Source organism: Solenopsis invicta, chromosome 15 (assembly GCF_016802725.1).
Source record: "Solenopsis invicta isolate M01_SB chromosome 15, UNIL_Sinv_3.0, whole genome shotgun sequence".
In the NCBI taxonomy this organism is placed as follows: Eukaryota; Metazoa; Arthropoda; class Insecta; order Hymenoptera; family Formicidae; genus Solenopsis; species Solenopsis invicta.
In genome coordinates, this window is record NC_052678.1 from 3,441,453 (window position 1) to 3,461,873 (window position 20,421).

At 30.5% G+C, this 20,421-nt stretch overlaps 1 protein-coding gene and 1 long non-coding RNA gene across 2 annotated transcripts in view; one reads left to right on the plus strand and one right to left on the minus strand.

The window, feature by feature from the left end:
* Positions 1-16,617, plus strand: part of LOC105203468 (putative fatty acyl-CoA reductase CG5065) — a 43,309-nt gene extending 26,692 nt beyond the window's left edge. Inside the window, 7 exon segments of the mRNA XM_039458128.1 lie at positions 3,348-3,567; positions 5,631-5,870; positions 10,201-10,465; positions 11,371-11,670; positions 11,748-11,955; positions 15,308-15,571; positions 15,573-16,617. Of these exon segments, the coding sequence (XP_039314062.1) occupies positions 3,348-3,567; positions 5,631-5,870; positions 10,201-10,465; positions 11,371-11,670; positions 11,748-11,955; positions 15,308-15,571; positions 15,573-15,612 (1,537 nt within the window). The 3' untranslated portion in view covers positions 15,613-16,617.
* Positions 5,764-20,421, minus strand: part of LOC113004885 — a 63,264-nt gene continuing 48,606 nt past the window's right edge. The window contains exon 3 of the long non-coding RNA XR_005576444.1: positions 5,764-5,841. This is a non-coding gene — a long non-coding RNA (uncharacterized LOC113004885). The remainder of the gene's footprint in view (positions 5,842-20,421) is intronic.

The window sequence follows — 20,421 nt, forward strand, 5'->3', positions numbered from 1 at the left end:
AGATTTGCGACGATTGAGGAGATTAAGGCTGCATCGCTGGAGGAGCTCAAGGCAATACCCAAAAGTGCATTTCAGAAAAGTTTTGACGATTGGAGAAAGCGCTGGCACAAATGCATTGTATCAGAGGGGGATTATTTTGAAGGGGATAACATAATTTTGGATGAATAAATGAATATTTTTTTATAAAAATGAAAAGTCACCTTACTTTTTGATCACACCTCGTATATTCTTCTTTCCCTGCTGAAAATTTCCAATTATAATTATTAGAAAGCTCTTTTCGGTCTAATAGGATTGAATTATGTTTTTGAACCTGCATTTTGTAGTAAAACATAACACCTTTCAAATCTGTTGTATAGTACAATGATTGAACTCTATAGAGTTCAGTTGAATTATGTTTTCCAATTTTCCAATTGAATTGTGAATCTAAATTTTCCAGTAAAACATAATACAACTGATACAATACAATACAACCGATTTGAAAATAATTACGTTTTTGTCGTTGTCTTGCTAGTTGGGTTAATTAGTTTGTATATCATTGTGACAAACAAATCTTATGTAAACTTGAATAAATAAATAATAAGATATTTGCTAGGATTATATTAAAATGTGGTCATATAAAGTTTTATTATTTTACATGTGAATGTATTGTTGAATAAAATATGTTCGAATGATAAGAATTATATATACATAACTTTATTATATACACATAACTTTATATATACATAACTTTATTATATATACCTAACTTGCAAATATATATACATACCTTTTTTTGAATATGTATTAAAAACAACTTATGACAAAACAAAATAATAAAAGCTACAGAAAATCTTAACACTACTTATTCTTAGCACTATTGAAAACTACTGCACTCCTCTGCACTACAGTAGCAATAGTGTAGTAGTGTTGTAATGTAGTGCAGTAATGTAGTGGTGCAGTAGTGCCTCAGAATACTACTGCGCACTAGTAGTGCTCAGTAATATTTTTCTACAAGGGTTGCGGTGAACCCGAATCCCACCTGTGGATCTCGAGAGATTGTCGTGAAGTAAATTTGTTACGTGAATGAAAAAAAAAAAAAAAAAATTGCGGCATCAGACCAAGACAGAAGAGACAGTGAATCCATTTGGTTCCATCACTGCATCTACCTGAGCGGGAAGTAAGACAGAACGCAAGAACTTAAAAAAAACTCGTTACCGCCCTCAAACCTTCGTCTACCGGACGCTGGCACTGGACGAAGTCGAAGTCAAGAAAGACTCGGAGACAACCGTGCGTCAAGGCCGTGTAACAATGATAAAGTCGTCGTCGACGGCGAATCTGCATTCAGTCCGTCTCGACAGTTTCTACGACATGGAACAAGACTTTTCCAAGCGACTTTTCCACTTTTGATTGCTACTTCTTTAGTGCGCGCGCTCCATTTTTCAAACAGAAAGTGCACCTGTTTGAACGCTCGAATTGTTGCATTCTTTGAACAGCTTTATTTAAACATTCATTGCAATTTATTAGAAGAGAAGAAGGTAATATGGAACCCGTTTTCATTTTATTGGTTAACTTTGTTTATAATTAATATTTTCTATTGAAACTTGAACGATTAAATTCGTCAGAGTGTTGTTGGATAGGTTCTAGACTTAAAGTAATGAAATATTTATTATTTAGGACGTGATTTATAAAAATTTAATGTACTGCATAATCGGTGAAAGAAAAAATGTAATTGTAATATGGCTATCTATAAAAATAATTTTAAAAAATTAGATTAGTTTAAAAGGAACACAGTACCTTGTTACAAAATTATATATTTTTAATGTTCCATTGTTTACAATTTTCCTGATTTAAAATTTTCCTGCGTTCAGCAGCTTTAAAAATACAATTAAAAATTTCATTAAAAATATTATTTTATCCTTGTTTAACATTAAACAACAAGCATAAAATGATGTCTTTAATGTTTCTAAACGCCGCTCTTTAGAATGACAATCGATTTATCGGAGAAATATTTCAATATAAAAATTTTGCTTAAAAAACCGTATTAACAAAATTCCATGTTATTATTTTAATTTTATATAACTTGAAATGTACACGGCCGAATAAAAAATTAAATAACAAAAAACACTCGAGTGTATGTACAGTGCGTTGCATTGATGCCTGGGGTACCGATTTTAAGGACCACGTTTTTTTCTTAGTTATTTTTACGTTCATGACCAAATGCTGCCGTCAACGATCACCGCAGCATTCAGTCATGAACATAAAAATAATCAAGAAAGAAACGTGGTCCCTAAAATCGGTACCACAGGCATCAATGCAAGGCACAGTACCTTCGTGTGATAATACATTCAAGTTTAAGGATCATGAGGAAGTATATGTAATTAAAGGATAAAAGTACCTTGAAAAAGTTTAAAAGTGCTCAAAAGTAAAAATGTTTTATAACAATTGTCAGTCATTATGTACTAGCATATTAGCATCACTAACAAACGAGGCAGACAACTAAACAAATAACTCCATAAGCAATTGTTAGAATACATCACCTAATGACGGAAATAATAGGAGTAGATATAATAACCTCTTCTCTTTTACAATTTTAAGGTATCTATTAAATCTACAAAATACACATTATTTTTTATATTATACGTATTGTTATAATATTGTTATATAGAACTAACCTCTGTACAATAACTATCAAATATACAATTATTATGTGTATAATGCATTTATCGTGCATGTATTTGTTTATACGTTATTTTCAAAAATTTATATACATGTTCAAATACTTTTTATTGACTACAACAATGACGCGAATTTTTAAAAAATTTTTAAAAAATTATCACCTTTGAGCTGACTGCAAGAAGACAATTCTGATAAAAATTTAATACACTAAATAAAAAGCTGTTATTACATTTATTCCTCCATAATGACTCAAATTATTACATTAAAATCACATTTAAAAACATTTTGAAATTTTAATCATTCTAAATATTCAAACTAAAAAAATGCGTATACATAAAATAATAAAAATTGCAATTTTTTAAACTATAATACGAGAAACAGACGATTTCATAATCCTTATAATTCTCTTAGTTTGTTTCCTCTATTACAGAAGCAAATATTTTGTCGATTGTAAAAAAATGAATATTCAATAAAAGCAAAAAGAAGTTCTGTTTAAAAGAATATGTATTTTCATTAATATATTGACACGATTGAACTGTAACACGAGAATTTATGCATCATCAAGCCTTTTCCGATAATTATGTAGTGGCTCATAAAATAGAAAGAAAAGAACATTAAACTAATTATAAACACCAAAGTCTCGAAGAAACAAATTATTACAGATTCCTATAAATTTCTCCTTTTTTTTTTAGCAAATTGATGTGTTTTCCAATTTTCTCAAAAATGACTACAAAATCGATACCCGAATGGTTTGCCAATAAAAACGTTCTCGTCACTGGGAGCACTGGATTCATGGGAAAAGTTCTAATTTCCAAATTGTTACTAAGTTGCCCCGACATTGGAGACATCTTTTTAATAATCAGGAAGAAGAAAAGCCATGATTCGCATGCCAGGCTGCAGCTCATACTGCAGGTATGTAACAAGTTCAATTTAAATAAACAATTTTTCAAAAATGAGACGTCATCTTGATAAATTTAAAGGAAAACTACAATGCTATTGATATTATTAAACACACACTATTGTGGATATTTAACATACATCTAATTAATTTACGATTAATACATTGCATAGTTACTACAGAAGAAATTATATGAAATAATTTTCTTGCAATTAACCAGTTAATTCGTTCCTAGTAATTAATATTATCTTAATATTATTCATGATATTTTAATTGAATGTATATCATATTTAATGTAAAATTTACTAGCTTATCATTTTTTTTACTACTCTGAAAACATAGGTATTATTTAAAAACGTATATACACACATATGTGTGTGTGTGTGTGTGTGTGTATGTGTGTGTGTGTGTGTGTACTTTCATTAAATAAAAATAGTTATTAAATATTATCCATTTATAATATTTAATAAAATAGCTCGTTAAAAAGGTCAACAGACATAAGATTTATACTCGTAATATACATATAAATTTTTCAACAAACGAAAATGATTTGAAATGGGTAGAAATAAATTTCTTTAAATTCGTGCTTCAGATTTTTCGAATTTAAAAATATATAATAATGATGGTTTACTTACAAAACGTCATAAGTCAAAAATTTCTAAAATCGAATTTTTATTATATTATCGTTGTATTCAGTACACTGTCTAGAACGTTAATTATGTTATAAGGCGATCATAAAGCATTCCAGCGATGATTCTAATATAAATGTAACGTAGTGTTTTATAATGTAATTTCAAAATAATTTTTTTGTTCCTCTGACAAAGTTACCGATTTTAGACATACAACGTTTCGTAAGTAGATTATTGGTATAGCCATGAGCTAAGTTCGGTTTCGCGCATTATCTGCAGTATGCGTGAAACGAAAAGTAGCCATGAATACATCCGAATTTAACATGATAAATAGCGCATTTCGTATTTCAACGCATTTGAATCCAAAAATACTTATAAATCATAAATATGTTACCTATGAATACTGTTGAAAATTATGTTGAAAATTATGCATAATAATAGTTCCGTTTTACTTCATTTGAGTTAAAATGTATTTTCGTCATATATTTCTAAGCCGTAAATACCATACAATTTAAAATTATTAATACGCATATTTTTTGTTTCAATAAAAAAAAAGTTATGACGAAAATATGTAAACCCTAAATATCCAAGTATAATAATATTGAATAGCAATATTCCTAATCAAAATAAATATAAAAATACTGTTCTATTTATAAAGAACAGATTTTAAATGTTGTGATAAAAAGAGTAAAATCATCTTTTTATAAAATGACTAAATTATTGTAAATAACAACAAATATAAAATAATATTTCTATAAGCGTTACAATATTCTTAAAACGTTACATGAATATTATTAAAAATTAAAATAATATTCTAAAAATATCATTCTAAGAATAGTAGATAAAATTATGAAGTAGATATTATTCTGAGAAGATAAATAAAAATAAAATGAAGTCATTCCGTCGTCCAGTTAATTATCTTGATAATTTTATATAAATAAACAGCAAACTGTGTGACTGGTAAACCGATATGAATGTCGCAAATCACCTTGACATTGATCGGGCCATCAGATATTTTCGATTTATTTCATCATCTTTGAATCTTTTAAATAACCGTCATCAAAGTGTAAAGAAAAGAACTTGGTAAGAATTCTCGTCTATTCTTGATTTATGCAAGCCCGCGTACAAAATCGATAAATGCTACTTACATCTCATTCAAATTTCATTCTAATACTTGCCTTAGAAAAGAAATTAGAAGAGTGGCATTTTTATAGTTTATTAAATGTCAGGTCGATAACCGACGTCATATTTAATCGTAAATTAAAGCAGACAAAGCGTTACTTCAATTCGATTGGATGTTATGAATGACCCATCGTCTGCTGGTCTACACTGATCACGTTGACTCTAGCTCAATTATGAATTATGTATGAGTTGTATGAATTATGTATGAATTATGTATCTCGAGCGGTTGAGAAAGGTTCATTCACTAGTGGAAACTGTGTTTGCAGCAAGAGCCATTTAGGATTCTTAGAGAACAGTATCCGGAACGACTGAAGAAACTGATAGTTATACATGGTGATATAATCGTCGAAGAACTCGCTTTATCCGCCGCGGATAAGGATCGCCTCACAAATAACGTTTCCGTCATCTTTCATATGGCCGCTAATGTCAGGTTCAACATGCCATTGAAAACCGCCATCAAGATGAACACCATGAGCACTGCAAACATCATAACGTTAGCAAAGCAGGTAAGAACATCCACTAATCAAAGATAGAGCGATTATATTAATACTGTTTGATTTTATGTATAATGACCGAAGAGAAATTAACTAGTATGAACACTAATAGAAAATATACACTAGCAATTAATATTAGCATACTAATATCATTATCAAACTATAATTACATGTAATTATATGTTATCACATTTTTAAACTATCATTATCGTATAAATAGTTATATAATATTAAAATAAATATTAATTGACTTATATAATATATAAATTCGAAATTCTGTTTGTCTTACAACCATGTTATTATATACACTACTCAAAAAAAAATAGGGAACACTTTCCAGACACCAAAAATTAGGCTATTTTCAAATGACTGTAACTCGGTGAAAAATCATCGTAGATAAAAAATAAAAAAAGCATTTTGAAACTTGAAGTTCCAACTTTAACGCTCTATCAGCAGATTTTCAAAATTCTTTTAACTTCCTTGTCTTATGCAGTAAAAAAGCACACCCTGTTTTGTTTCTTAAAATTTCGTATTTTTGACACTTTGCAGCTCGACCAACAAATTTTTTTCGAATAATTCAAGTAAAGCTTCATAAACTACAACATTTTGCCTACAAAATGCTTTTTTTTAAATTTCTCTACGATTTTTTTTGACCGAGTTACGCAACTTTGAAGCTAAACCTGCATTTTTTACAAATGATATCCGTACTTCGTGAAAAATCATCGTAGACAAAAAATCAAAAAACCATTTTAAAGTTCGAAGTTTCAGCTTTAACATGTTATTAATGGTTTTCAAAAATTTTTTCAATTTCTTAGTACTATGCCCCAAAAAAGATACACTGTTTTTTCCTTGAAATTACGTATTTTTAACAGCCTGTAGCTCAATAAAAAATTTTTTCTCGACAAATCCAATGCAAGTGCCATAAAGTATGACATTTTTTCTACAAAATGCTTTTTTTAAAATTTTTTCTACGATTTTTTTGACCGAGTTACAAGACTTGGAAGAAACACATTTTTTACAGTATCTTTTTCTGAAAAATGACGTCTACCGCCGACATTAGCATTACCCAATATGCACCACGTGGAGGTTGCCGGTCGGATATTTGCACATCGTGTGTGTGTGTGTGTGTGTGCGCGCGCGTGCGTGTGTGTGTGTGTGTGTGTGTGTGTGTGTGTGTGTGTGTGTGTGTATCACAGCATAGATAAGGACCCCACAGTTCGCCACTTCTGCGGTATTTAATGACTCCAAACCCCCTCTGCTGTGTGTGTGTGCGTGCGCGCGCGCGCGCGTATGAGTATTCAATAGTGTGTATTTCCTCCTCTCTGATCAATTACTGCTTGCAAGCGTTTTTGCATATTTATACATCTTGCAATATGATCTTGCGGAATGTTGTGCCAAATTTTCGTTAAAATTTCTCCCAATTCTTCTAAATTTTGCGGCTGTTCTTCGCGACGCCTTAATCGTCGTTCTATTTTATTCCAAATGTGCTTGATTGGATTTAAGTCTGGGCTATTGACGAGATGATTTAACAATCTAGTTGCGTGTCGTTCAAAAAAACGTCGCGTTATATTCGCCGTATGAGGTCGAGCGTTGTCCTGCATGAAAATAAAGTTCCGACAGGTTCGATTTAATTGCAAAACGTGTGGTCTTAGAATATCGTTGATATAACGAACACCTGTCATTGCCGGAGGTGGCAGGATCACTAGATCACTTTGTCTTGTAAGAGATATACACCCCCACACCATCACGGAACCGCCGTTGTAAGATCGTACTGGCATTACGCAACGTTGATCATAGCGTTTATTTCGTCGACGCCAAGAACGACGATTAAGGCGTCGCGAAGAACAGCCGCAAAATTTAGAAGAATTAGGAGAAATTTTAATGAAAATTTGGCACAACATTCCGCAAGATCGTATTGCAAGATGTATAAATATGCGAGAACGCTTGCAAGCAGTAATTGATCAGAGAAGAGGAAATACACACTATTGAACACTCATGCGCGCGCGCGCATACACACACACACACACACAGCAGAGGGGGTTTGGAGTCATTAAATACCGCAGAAGTGGCGAACTGTGGGGTCCTTATCTATGCTGTGATACACACACACACACACACACACACACGCACGCACGCGCGCACACACACACACACACACACACACACACACACGATGTGCAAATATCCGACCGGCAACCTCCACGTGGTGCATATTGGGTAATGCTAATGTCGGCGGTAGACGTCATTTTTCAGAAAAAGATACTGTAAAAAATGTGTTTCTTCCAAGTCTTGTAACTCGGTCAAAAAAAATCGTAGAAAAAATTTTATAAAAAGCATTTTGTAGATAAAATGTCATACTTTATGGCACTTGCATTGGATTTGTCGAGAAAAAATTTTTTATTGAGCTACAGGCTGTTAAAAATACGTAATTTCAAGGAAAAAACAGTGTATCTTTTTTGGGGCATAGTACTAAGAAATTGAAAAAATTTTTGAAAACCATTAATAACATGTTAAAGCTGAAACTTCGAACTTTAAAATGGTTTTTTGATTTTTTGTCTACGATGATTTTTCACGAAGTACGGATATCATTTGTAAAAAATGCAGGTTTAGCTTCAAAGTTGCGTAACTCGGTCAAAAAAAATCGTAGAGAAATTTTAAAAAAAGCATTTTGTAGGCAAAATGTTGTAGTTTATGAAGCTTTACTTGAATTATTCGAAAAAAATTTGTTGGTCGAGCTGCAAAGTGTCAAAAATACGAAATTTTAAGAAACAAAACAGGGTGTGCTTTTTTACTGCATAAGACAAGGAAGTTAAAAGAATTTTGAAAATCTGCTGATAGAACGTTAAAGTTGGATCTTCAAGCTTCAAAATGCTTTTTTTATTTTTTATCTACGATAATTTTTCATCGAGTTACAGTCATTTGAAAATAGCCTAATTTTTGGTGTCTGGAAAGTGTTCCCTATTTTTTTTTGAGTAGTGTATATTAACTATATTTTTTTTCAATCATGATATCAAAGACATATTTTCAATATCAAAAGTAGACACGTACATTAGAATTGTAATTAATTTAATAATGTTAATATTCTGTATTAATATGACACTATAACAGTTTTATTATCGAAATTTAAAAACACAGGGTATATTAATATAAAAAAACTGCATAACTATGACTAATTATGCAATACAATACAATATTTATTATACAATTATAATACATATACAATTATTAGGAAATTATTTTGATATTCTGATATAATTTAAAGTTACTTGCAACTGTAATTGGAGCCGTTTGATCATGTTGCAATTGACCACAGCGCAATTTTTTTCATAGAACAATTAATTAGAATATTTTAAATTAGTCAATTAGTGACGTGAAAAATCATGTGTCATCCCTGTAATTTAACCAGATATTTTTTTATGGGTAATAAAGATTAAATAATAACTAATTAAGAATTTAAATATTAAAATTAAAAGTTAATAATTTTTAATTTAACTTACAAAGAAAGGTACAAAAGTATCATCCACCTTTAAAGGATGAAACATCCCTTTATAGAAAATCGGTATCTTTTTCTCGAAGCAAATATCATCGAAATTATAAAAGGTAGAAGAAAAATGTTTTGAATGAAAACGGAATGGCGTTAGAAGTCCTGTAAAACATTAACAAAAACTTTTGAAAACTAAAAAAAATTTTATCACTGTTATAAAGTACTCTTCGAGCCATTCAACTTTCATTCAGAATATTTTTTTTCTATCTCTTATAGTTTCGACAATATTCGCTTCGAAAGAAAAATACGATTATCTTCAAAGGGATATTTCACCCTCTAAAAGTGAAAACGGGCACTTATAAAAAAAAACGTGTTCCTTATTTTGATACAACACATTAAGGTGAGTCCTCAATTGTGTCGCATTATCGTATCCATGATCGCGTACCATGATCAGCCAAATGTGGACGGTGAAGAAACAATTCGGCGCCCCGTCCACACTTGGCTGATTATGATACGCAATCATGGATACGATACGATCATATGACACAAGTAAGGACTTATCTTTAAAGGTTTGATCGTCAAAATCGGAGGACAACACTTCCGTACCTTTTCTTGTCAGATAATTTTTAATAATGTAATTTTTAACTTTATCTAGTTATTTTTAAAACGCATAAATTTTAATTCACAAACTTATTTCCAAGTTAAAAGTTTTTTAAGTAAATTTTCGCGGTTATTTACCGCGAAAATATACGTTTATGATTTTGATAAAATAAAATAAAATAAAATTTTCTTCGATATTAAACGGAAGAACTTCACTCGATAAGAAAAAGAGTACAAAACTGCGCAATTTTATTTCAGATGCCTCTACTCGAGTCTTTGATTTATGTTTCGACGTTTTTCTGCCAATGTGGCGAGTCCGTATTAGAAGAACGAGCTTACCCATCTAGCATCTCGCCAGAAACAATCATCAATTTGGTGAATACGATGACGGATGATATCCTGGAGTTGATAAAACCGAAATTATTGGGCAAGCAACCGAACACGTACGCCTACAGTAAGGCACTCAGCGAGGAATTGGTGTCGAAATGCGGACTACCCGTAGGAGTCATACGTCCGTCTATAGGTAAGGAATCTTTTCTCAAAAATGTCTTCAATCTTTGCTTGTCATATGTAGAATGTAATAATTCATTTGTTTAAACAACAGAATAAGTAGTAATGGATAATAATTAGTTAAAAAATTAAATATTATAATTGAAAAGCTAATAACTTTTAATATATTTTAATTCATTTTTAATAATTTAAGTTTTTACTTTAGTTATAATTATTATTTAAACATGTAAACTTTAATTTATTAATTTTTTTCCTAAGTTAAAAATTTGTCTATATAAAAGAAAACAATTATAAAAAATATATATTTCTACATAAAAACCAATATTTCTTTGTCATTTCGTATAAAATTGATTTAGAAAATATTAAATTTATTTAATATTTAATATTATGATTGTGTTGAGTAGTTTAACTTTACGAAATTACAGAATTTCTAACTTAATGTTTTCCAGAATTAACTTAAATAAATTTAATATTAATGTAACTTTTAAATGAGTTAGCCTTTATTCTTGTAACGATTAACATAACTGAATTAATTTTAGACGCCATTTACTTTAATAATTTGGTTTATTAAGTTAGATTATAAAACACAATTATAATATAGTTATAATATAATTAACTTGTCCAACTTTGTTAATAAGATATTCGATTAAATATGTATGTATTCGTATATTTTACACAAAAAAATAAGATTAAAATTATAATATTAAAACAACAGAGCAAGTAAAATTTTCTCATATATTTTTTCACATATTTACAAAAATCAGTTTTATCAATATTTTTCACATTCAGTATTTTCGAAAAAAAAAGCTCCGTGTGGAAAAAGTTATTCTACAGTTGTAGAATAAATAGCCAATTTTTTCTTGTAAATTTGTCCGCATCACAATTACATCATTAGTGAAATATCGACCATGATTTTAGTGACAGCGTCTTATAAAGAGCCTGTGTCCGGCTGGATAGACAACATGAATGGCCTGACCGGAATAATGATCGGCGGGGGCAAAGGGGTGATACGATCCATACTTTGCAAATCAAATTACATGGCCCATGTAATTCCCTGCGATATGGCCGTAAATGCGACGATCGCTCTGGCTTGGCAAGTCGGAACGATGAAATCCCCCGAGCCAAAGTTTCTGAATGCCACGAACATGGAGAACCGAATTTCTTGGGGTGACTTATTAGAAACCGGGAGAAAACACGTATTTCAAAACCCCTTCTCGCGTAAGGAATATTACATTCAGTTTACAACATCTACCGCAAAGTATGCGATACATCTAACAATACGTGTTTTGTTTTAGAACCGCTCTGGTATCCCGGTGGAGATATGACCTCCTCCAAAATTGTACACTGGCTTGCCGTCTTATTCTTTCACACTATCCCAGCCTATCTGTTAGATATTCTACTCATTATCACTGGAAACAAACCCTTTATGGTGCGAGTACAAAATAGAGTAAAGAACGGATTGGAATTGATTCAATACTATCTCATGAGGGAGTGGATCTTCCGGTAAGAAGTTAAATCTATTTTAAATATCTATACTGAGAAAAAAAATTGCCAATTTGACTGAATCTTTCAACTCGACCAAATTTTTTTAGTTCAAATATTTATGTACTTTTTAATTAAATACGCAAAATACTTACAAACTTCAGTTTAACCATTTATATAATTAACTTAACTACATGTAGAGGGAAATGCAGTATTTAATGCTACTTTAGACAATACGGCTATCTCTATTCTCTTCGTTATTAGACAACAAATTCTAATTCAAGTGTTTATGTAATTATTCATTTAATTGCCCGCTGTTTTATCGTTATTAGGAGACGCTAATATGTCAATACACAATTAGTTGAAAATTTAAGGCTCCTGAGTACTTGCCGCAGCTTTATTAAAAGTCGTGACGTCAAAAGAGAAATTGCGTAAAATGAAACGTAATGTTGTCAAACATGCCATTTGTGAATAAAATCAATTTCGATAAAACAGACTAACAAGGGGAGGATCAGGTGAGTCACCCTGGGATTTTGATCCCAATTTTTTTAGTTACTCTGGAGACGAAAAAAAAGTTTACGTCTCCCGGCGTTTGATCGAATAGGCCTTAATTTCGAAATAATAAATTTGTGAAAATTGGCCATACCGCGGCGCACCATATGAGCCTTCCCGGTAAGTGTTTTCCCAATCAGTGCAGTTGGCTCCGTGCGTTAAGTGCTTGCTTCACAATCGTAAGATCCGGGTTCGCTCCCGGATGTGTGCAATATTTTTTTTTTCTTTAATAAGTGTATTTATCTTGATGATATTGATCTTGTATGCAAATTTTTAAAATAGAAAATTTAATTTAATATCACTTTCTAAACATTAATTTAAATTTAATTATTTAAATTCAAGTAATAATATTTGAAATAATAAATAGGTAATAATAATAATAATATATAAGTTATTTGAAATAGATAACATATAAAAGCAACGTATCTAAATTTTCAAATTGTTTAATTTAAAATTTAATTGGAAATAATATTAACAGTATTTTAAAATTCTAGTTTTTAAAATAATTAATCGTAGAAGAATACCAGTGTTAAATTTAAACAATTTGAAAATTTAGATACGTTGCCTTTATGTTATCCATTTTAAATAACTTATATATTATTATTATTACTACCTATTTATTATTTCAAATATTATTACTTGAATTCAAATATCCTTCAAATTAAATTTAAAGTAATGTTTAGAAAGTGATATTAAATTAAATTTTTTATTTTAGAAATTTGCATACTATATCAATATCATCAAGATAAATAAATACACTTATTAAAAATAAAAATAAAAATATTGCACACATCCGGGAGCGAACCCGGATCTTACGATTGTGAAGCAAGCACCTAACGCATGGAGCCGACTACATGGTTGGGAAAACACTTACCGAGAAGACTCATATGGCGCGCCGCGGTATGGCCAATTTTCACAAATTTATTATTCCGAAACTAAGGCCTATTCGATCAAACGCCGGGAGACGTAAACTTTTTTTTTGTCTCCAGGATAACTAAAAAAATTGGGATCAAAATCCCAGGGTGACTCACCTGATCCTCCCCTTGTAAGCAGATGGCTTTAAAACACTTCTAAATATCGGTTACGACTTTTTCCGCCTAACAATCAGTAAATAGTCGTAAAAAGCTTGTAAAGTGAAGCTACTGAAACAAGAAAACACACGGTCACATAATTATAGAGTATTTTACGGTATGACTGAATGGTTAAAATTTTAAATGGTGGAGAAATAATAATTTATTAACTCAAAAGTACATTTAGAGATCAATTCTCTTGAACTCGCTATTAAAATCTATCGTCTAGCAACAATAAAACAAAAACATTCGAATTGCTCGCACGGAAATTCACTCCCTACATAATTTTGTCAAACATGCCATTTGAAAATAAAGCCAATTTGGATAAAACAGACTAATCAGATAGCTTTAAAACACTTCTAACTTGGCCATGACTATCCTTTTTTCGCCTAGCAGTCAATAAATAGTTGTAAAAAGCATGTAAAGTGACGCCTATTCAGACAGAAAAATACACGGATAGCTATTGAAAAGAGTGAAAAATGTACTTTTATGTTTAAAATTCAAAGAATTTACTCGCGGTTCATTTTTACGAATTTGATAAATACGAGACAAATCATATTTTCACAATAAACACATAATAACAAAATTATATGCACGACAACATCTTAATTTATCACGTTTTACGTGTATTAGTTCTAATTTTGTCCGCGACGGAATGTCGCTACCGTCAACGCGGAGTTCTCGGCTGAGGAGTCACGAGCCTTAATTATATATACTTTCTCATTGTTTGTAAACTTGAACCTATTATCATACAAATGTATGATATTTGAGTATTTCTTCGTTATTTTACGTTTTTTTTTTCTACTGTACACATTACAAGTTATTAAGTTGAACAATAATATGGGTCTTTACTAATATGGCTTTTTAAGCAAAATTTTGATATCGAAATATTTCTTCGATAAGTCAAATGTCACTTTAGAGCGCTCTATTCAAAAACATTAGAGATATTATTTTATATTTATTGCTTAATGTTAAACAAAAATAAAACAATATAATCTATTAGCGATTTCGGCTGGGGCACACCGATATTGCACATTTCAGGTGTCGGTGCAGCTTTTGTGTTTGGCTAGTCAAATAATGCAGTCTCTCAGTGGTGCCGCATGTTCGTCTGGGCTTGATACACCTCACAAATGCATATTGGGTGTACACAAAGTGGACCTGAGAAAATAGTCGGGGCCAGTTTGCGTGCCACCGATAAAGTGGCACACCGATGTGTCCCAGCCGAAATCGCTATATATATATCTGTAATGTACGTTTCTGAATGCAGAAAAATTTAAATCAGAAAAATTCTAAATAACTTAAAAATTAAAAAAAATTATACACATAATTTTACAACATAATACGGTATGTTTCTTGAACTAAATCAATTTTTTAAATTTATGTTTAGACTAATTATATTACCTCCACTTTTTCTCATCCATTGATAATGTAGTGCGTCACATTTTTACAAATCATATCCTAAGTAATAAATGTTTCATTACTTTGAGTCTAGAATTTGTTTAAAATCACTTAGACGAATATAATCGTTTACATTTTAATACAAAATATTGCTTATTAACAAAGTTACTCAACAAAGTGAAAAATGCCACATTACTCTCTTTTCCTTTACATTTAATTTATATAAGTTTAAATTAAAAATATTCAAGTTGAAAAATTTAGTGAACAATCTTTTTCTCAATGTATAAATTAATTTAAATAATTAATAATTTATCAATATTTTTTACTCTGCTGATACATGAATTTAATTGCAGTAATGACAACCTGCGCGATTTGCAGCATCAGTTATGCCCCACCGATAAAAAGACATTTTTCATAGACACGAAGGATATTCATTGGAATGAATATATATTAGCGTACGTCTTGGGTACGAGGCAATATTTTCTAAAGGACGATCCTTCGACACTACCACGAGCGAGACGAGTCTTTACGTACTTGTACTACGCCGATCGTCTGTTGAAATTAGTATTCGGGATTTTCCTTATTTGGATAATGTACAACTGGACGATTTCCGCTAAGCATTATAGCGATGCTAGTCCAGTCGACTGAAGAAGTGTAGAATATAAAACTTACTTAATTCTTTGCGGTCTCCTACAGAGCGATAATGTATAGCGTATCACGTAATTCTTCAAACATTCAAATCTGCGATTATATTAATTAACCTTTATTTTGGGATTTTCATAAGGACTAAAGGAGACACTAATCATACTTGATATGTATAATTAAACATAATTATGCAAAAAAATCAATTTCTGTACCTTTAGATGTCTGTACTATAAAATGTTTCTAAATAGATATATCTTCAGTAAAAAATAATTGCCATATCTCATATTTTTAATTTTTTATATTTTAAATTCCCCAAAAAATTATAAGAAATTCAAAAAAAAAGAATTCTTTAAATCTCATCAAATTTTGTGAATTTCATTCAAATATTATAGACTGAATCACTGAGAAACCTTAGAATATTTTAGAATTCTCATAAAAAACTCTGGGAGAAATTGTCAAAAATTTTAAGAAGTGTTTCAATTCATATGAAAAATCTGAAAAATTTTCTAAAATATGTTATAAAATTATATATAGGGAAAAGTAGGGATGCACTGGGTAATTGTACGCTTCGTGGTTTAGCATCTTCCCGATGAATAAAGATTATATCACGATATTTATAGGCTGAAGGTATTTTTTAAATATATAATCATACGTTATATCATTTAAAAACGTAGTTAATTGAAAAAATAAGAAAAAATAAAATCATAATTTTTGTTGTGATTTTGGCGTTCAGAAAATAAGGCAATAAGTCCGTATTTTTACTTTATTCATTTAATCTTGTTATACCTAACAAAAGTACGTTTTTTCTGCGTTCTTTGAGCTATTGTTTATTAAATTTAATTAACCTTCCTATACCCGCGTCAAATAGAGTAACACATAATATACATATACCTGCGCACCGTCTGTGGGACCGAAAGTGGAAAGGCCATGTTTATATATGATGAATTAATAAAATTACTTATGTGTAATATTATAGCTTTATGTGTTAAAACAATTAAACAAAGTTTTATAAAATCAATTTACTTTTATTTCTGACTAACAATCTTTTATTACAGCCTTTGGCAAAAGTTAGAAAATCTTACGTACTATAAAAACTTGAATAAAACTCTATTTCTTACTGAACAAAACTAAAAAAAACTCTAAAATCTCAAAGATAACAATATTCTAAGTAAAAAAATATAAACTAAATCACCTATAATGTCTCACCATAGCAGTCGGAGCATATCATAATGGCATGTTCCATATAAAAATATTTCTTACAAGAAATGCAGTTGTAATGTATCTTGCGGTTTTTTTGTGAGCTACAATAATAACAACGACCTACTTTGTTATTAGTTCTGTCACTGCAGACTCAGGACCATCTAATTTGCATATTTCTGCAAATCTTTTCCGTTTAAAACAAAAAACACATAATGTGAGTTGTCGGTCTGACAGACCAATGCGCGGGTATAGGAAAGTTAAATATTCACACAACACATGGATGTCCCCGGACGTCTAATACATGTCCACAAATGTCCTAGTATCTCGTACGTCCATAGGACGTTCCAAAGACGTCCGAAGGACATCCAGGTTTATCATAGCTGCAGTATGACGTTTGTAGGACATCCGCAGGACATATTTGGGATGATTCGTAATATTTAACATATTATGTATAGTATATTAAACATGTTTCCAACATACATAATAAATATACATTCGAAAATTGCGTTGTTCTTATATTAAATAAGGCATTTTGAAGATGTTCTAAGAACGTCCTTTAAATGTCTAGCAGATATTGGTGGTACGTTCCGAAAAGGTCCGCTATATACATATATGTCAACGAAGTTGAGTATTTTTATTATTATCATCATTATCATTATTATTATAATACAAGAATTTTATAAATTATAAAATTATAAAGATAATTTTTCGTGTTAAAAAATATTTAACAAAAGATATATTTAACTATATATAAACATAAACTACAAATTTTGATAATATGAGAAGCTTTAATATACAGTATATAGCTTTTTAATAAAATATATTATTCGTTAATATTTAATATTTTATTATATATAATATTTAAATTATGTATAATAATATTTAATACATATGTATAATACTATAACGATTAATTTAATATGCTATTTAATGGCTATTTTATTTGTGAGGAAAATCCTACTCAAAATATAAATAAATAATAACGTATATTATATCAAGTAAAATTTTTCTTGGAAAAAACGTTTTGGAACGTAAACTTAAAATATAAAGAAAGTAATTATACATCTAGCAGCAAGGTATATATATTTGATTTACAGAATCATATCTGTTTACATAATTCTGTGAATCAAATACATGAATACATTAAAATTCAATTTAATTATAATTTATGAAATCCTGTAATTTCGGATTAAAATAAATTTAACAAGTGAGTGTTGGCACCACCGCTAGGCGGCCACACCGCGAGAGATCTTCTCGTGAGTCGAATGCGGTCACGGGCGTTATATCTAGGCGCCACCGCGGCCGACTCCCCAGCTCATAATTTCAGTAAGACTTTTAGGAGCTGTTTGTTGTAACCTCGAGACGAATACTCGCTCTCAGTCTTTTCAAATGTGACGTGTGTGTGGAACGCTGTTCCACATAAATTTCTATAATTTTTACATGTAAATAACAATTTGTATTGTTAAATAATCTTGTACAAAAATTAAATATTTAATTCAAATTTAATCTTTTTTTAGTCTTTTTTAACGAAAAGGATATAAGAAATATTTTTTTGTAAATTAAACATTTATAACGTTTTATATTAATGTATTCTGTTTTAATAAATCTATCTGGGTTCCGATTTTATAATATTTTCAATCTGTCTTTACACCATATTTTCGATGCAGAAATCTCGATTGATTCGGATTACTTTTTTTTTTAATCGGTTTTAATCGCACATTTTCGGCATTTTTAATACTACTTTTACTAATAAATATCATTTTTTACTAAATAAAGTCCTAATCGCGCAATATAAAATAATGTCCAAACAACGTCCATAAAAGTCCTTTTATGTCCTGCTGAGACGTCCTAATGACGTCCATTTGACGTTAGAAGGCGGTACATTGTACGTCCGAAGGACGTTTCCTAGACGTCTACAAGACACAATTGGTATGTCATCTGGACGTCAAGACATGTCCGACCGCGACGTCCATTGGACGTCTAAAGGACGTCCTTGTGTTGCATGGGTAGTCATCAAGTAATTGTTTTTTTATCAAATCAGGTTTGCCGTGGACAATTTTACGCATCTATCTTGAAAGGTGTGACACCACGTGAGACCAACTATAGTGCTGCTAGTACAGTGTAGTGCAGTGTAGTGTAGCTAAAAAAATTGACTATAACCTCATTTTTCCTCCACGTATGTACATTTATCCAACCGCTCGTACAATTAGCCAAGGCGCGAGAAATATTTTCATTTATCCACTTGCCTCTTTTTCTTGAATATAGCATTATCAAATGAAAAATTGTTCAATATGACAATACATAATAATAAAAAAATGTTTAAAGTTTCTATTTTTGTACTCGTATCGATTTCAACTTCAAAAATCACTTTACTGCGATAAATTTCCCTTAGGTGTGTGCAATTTACCTACTTTCCCTTATTATAGAAAGTTTAAAAAATTATATCTCAGTAAGCTGAAGCTCAGTAAGCTTATTTGTCGACACTCTCATGTCAAAACAACAGTTTTGATATATCATTTTGACAATGTCAATTGATGACAAATAATGTCAATTTGCTACCTGGTATAAAGAATTCTAAGAGAAAATTTTGCTAGGATTATTCAATGTTTGAGGAATAATCGGAAATTATCATATACAGAAAACTATTTTAATTTAACATCGTGGAATTTTCCCTGAGATCCTTCTAAAATACGAGTAGTTATAATTATAGCCATATTACTTTGATACAAAACATTATCATCCATATGGAGTTATGGTTTTTATTTCTGCATTCAATTAATTTTATCTTGTGTTGATAAATGTACCTTCTATGAATAACGATAATTTAATATCGATTGTAGGGGAAAGTAGGTAAATTGCACGCACCTAAGGGAAATTTATCGCAGTGAAGTGATTTTTAAAGTTGAAATCGATACGAGTACAGAAATAGAAACTTTAAACATTTTTTTATCATTATGTATTGTCATATTGAACAATTTTTTATTTGGTAATGCTATATTCAGCAAAAAGAAGCAAGTGGTTAAACGAAAAAATTTCTCGGGCCTTGGGTAATTGTACGTGCGGTTGGATAAATGGACGCGGAGGAAAAATGAGGTTATAGCCCATTCTTTTAACTACACTACACTGCACTACACTGTACTAGTGGCACTATAGTTGATCTCACGTGGTCTCACGCCTTTCAAGATGGATGCGTAAAATTGTCGACGGCGAACTTGATTTGATAAAAAAACAATTACTTGATGACTATTTAATTAAATTTAATAAACAATAGCTCAAAGAACGCAGGAAAAAACGTACTTTTGTTAGGTATAACAAAATTAAATGACTAAAGTAAAAATACGGACTTATTGCCTTATTTTCTGAACGCCAAAATCGCAAGAAAAATCATGATTTTACTTTTTCTTATTTTTTCAATTAACTACGTTTTTAAATGATATAACGTATGATTATATATTTAAAAAATGCCTTCAGCCTACAAATATCGTCGTGATATAATTTCTATTCATCGGGAAGGTGCCAAACCACGAAGCGTACAATTACCCAGTGCGTACAATAACCCTACTTTCCCCTACATTTCATGTAAATTGCATTTCAGAACTTTATTATATCCTACTATGATAAT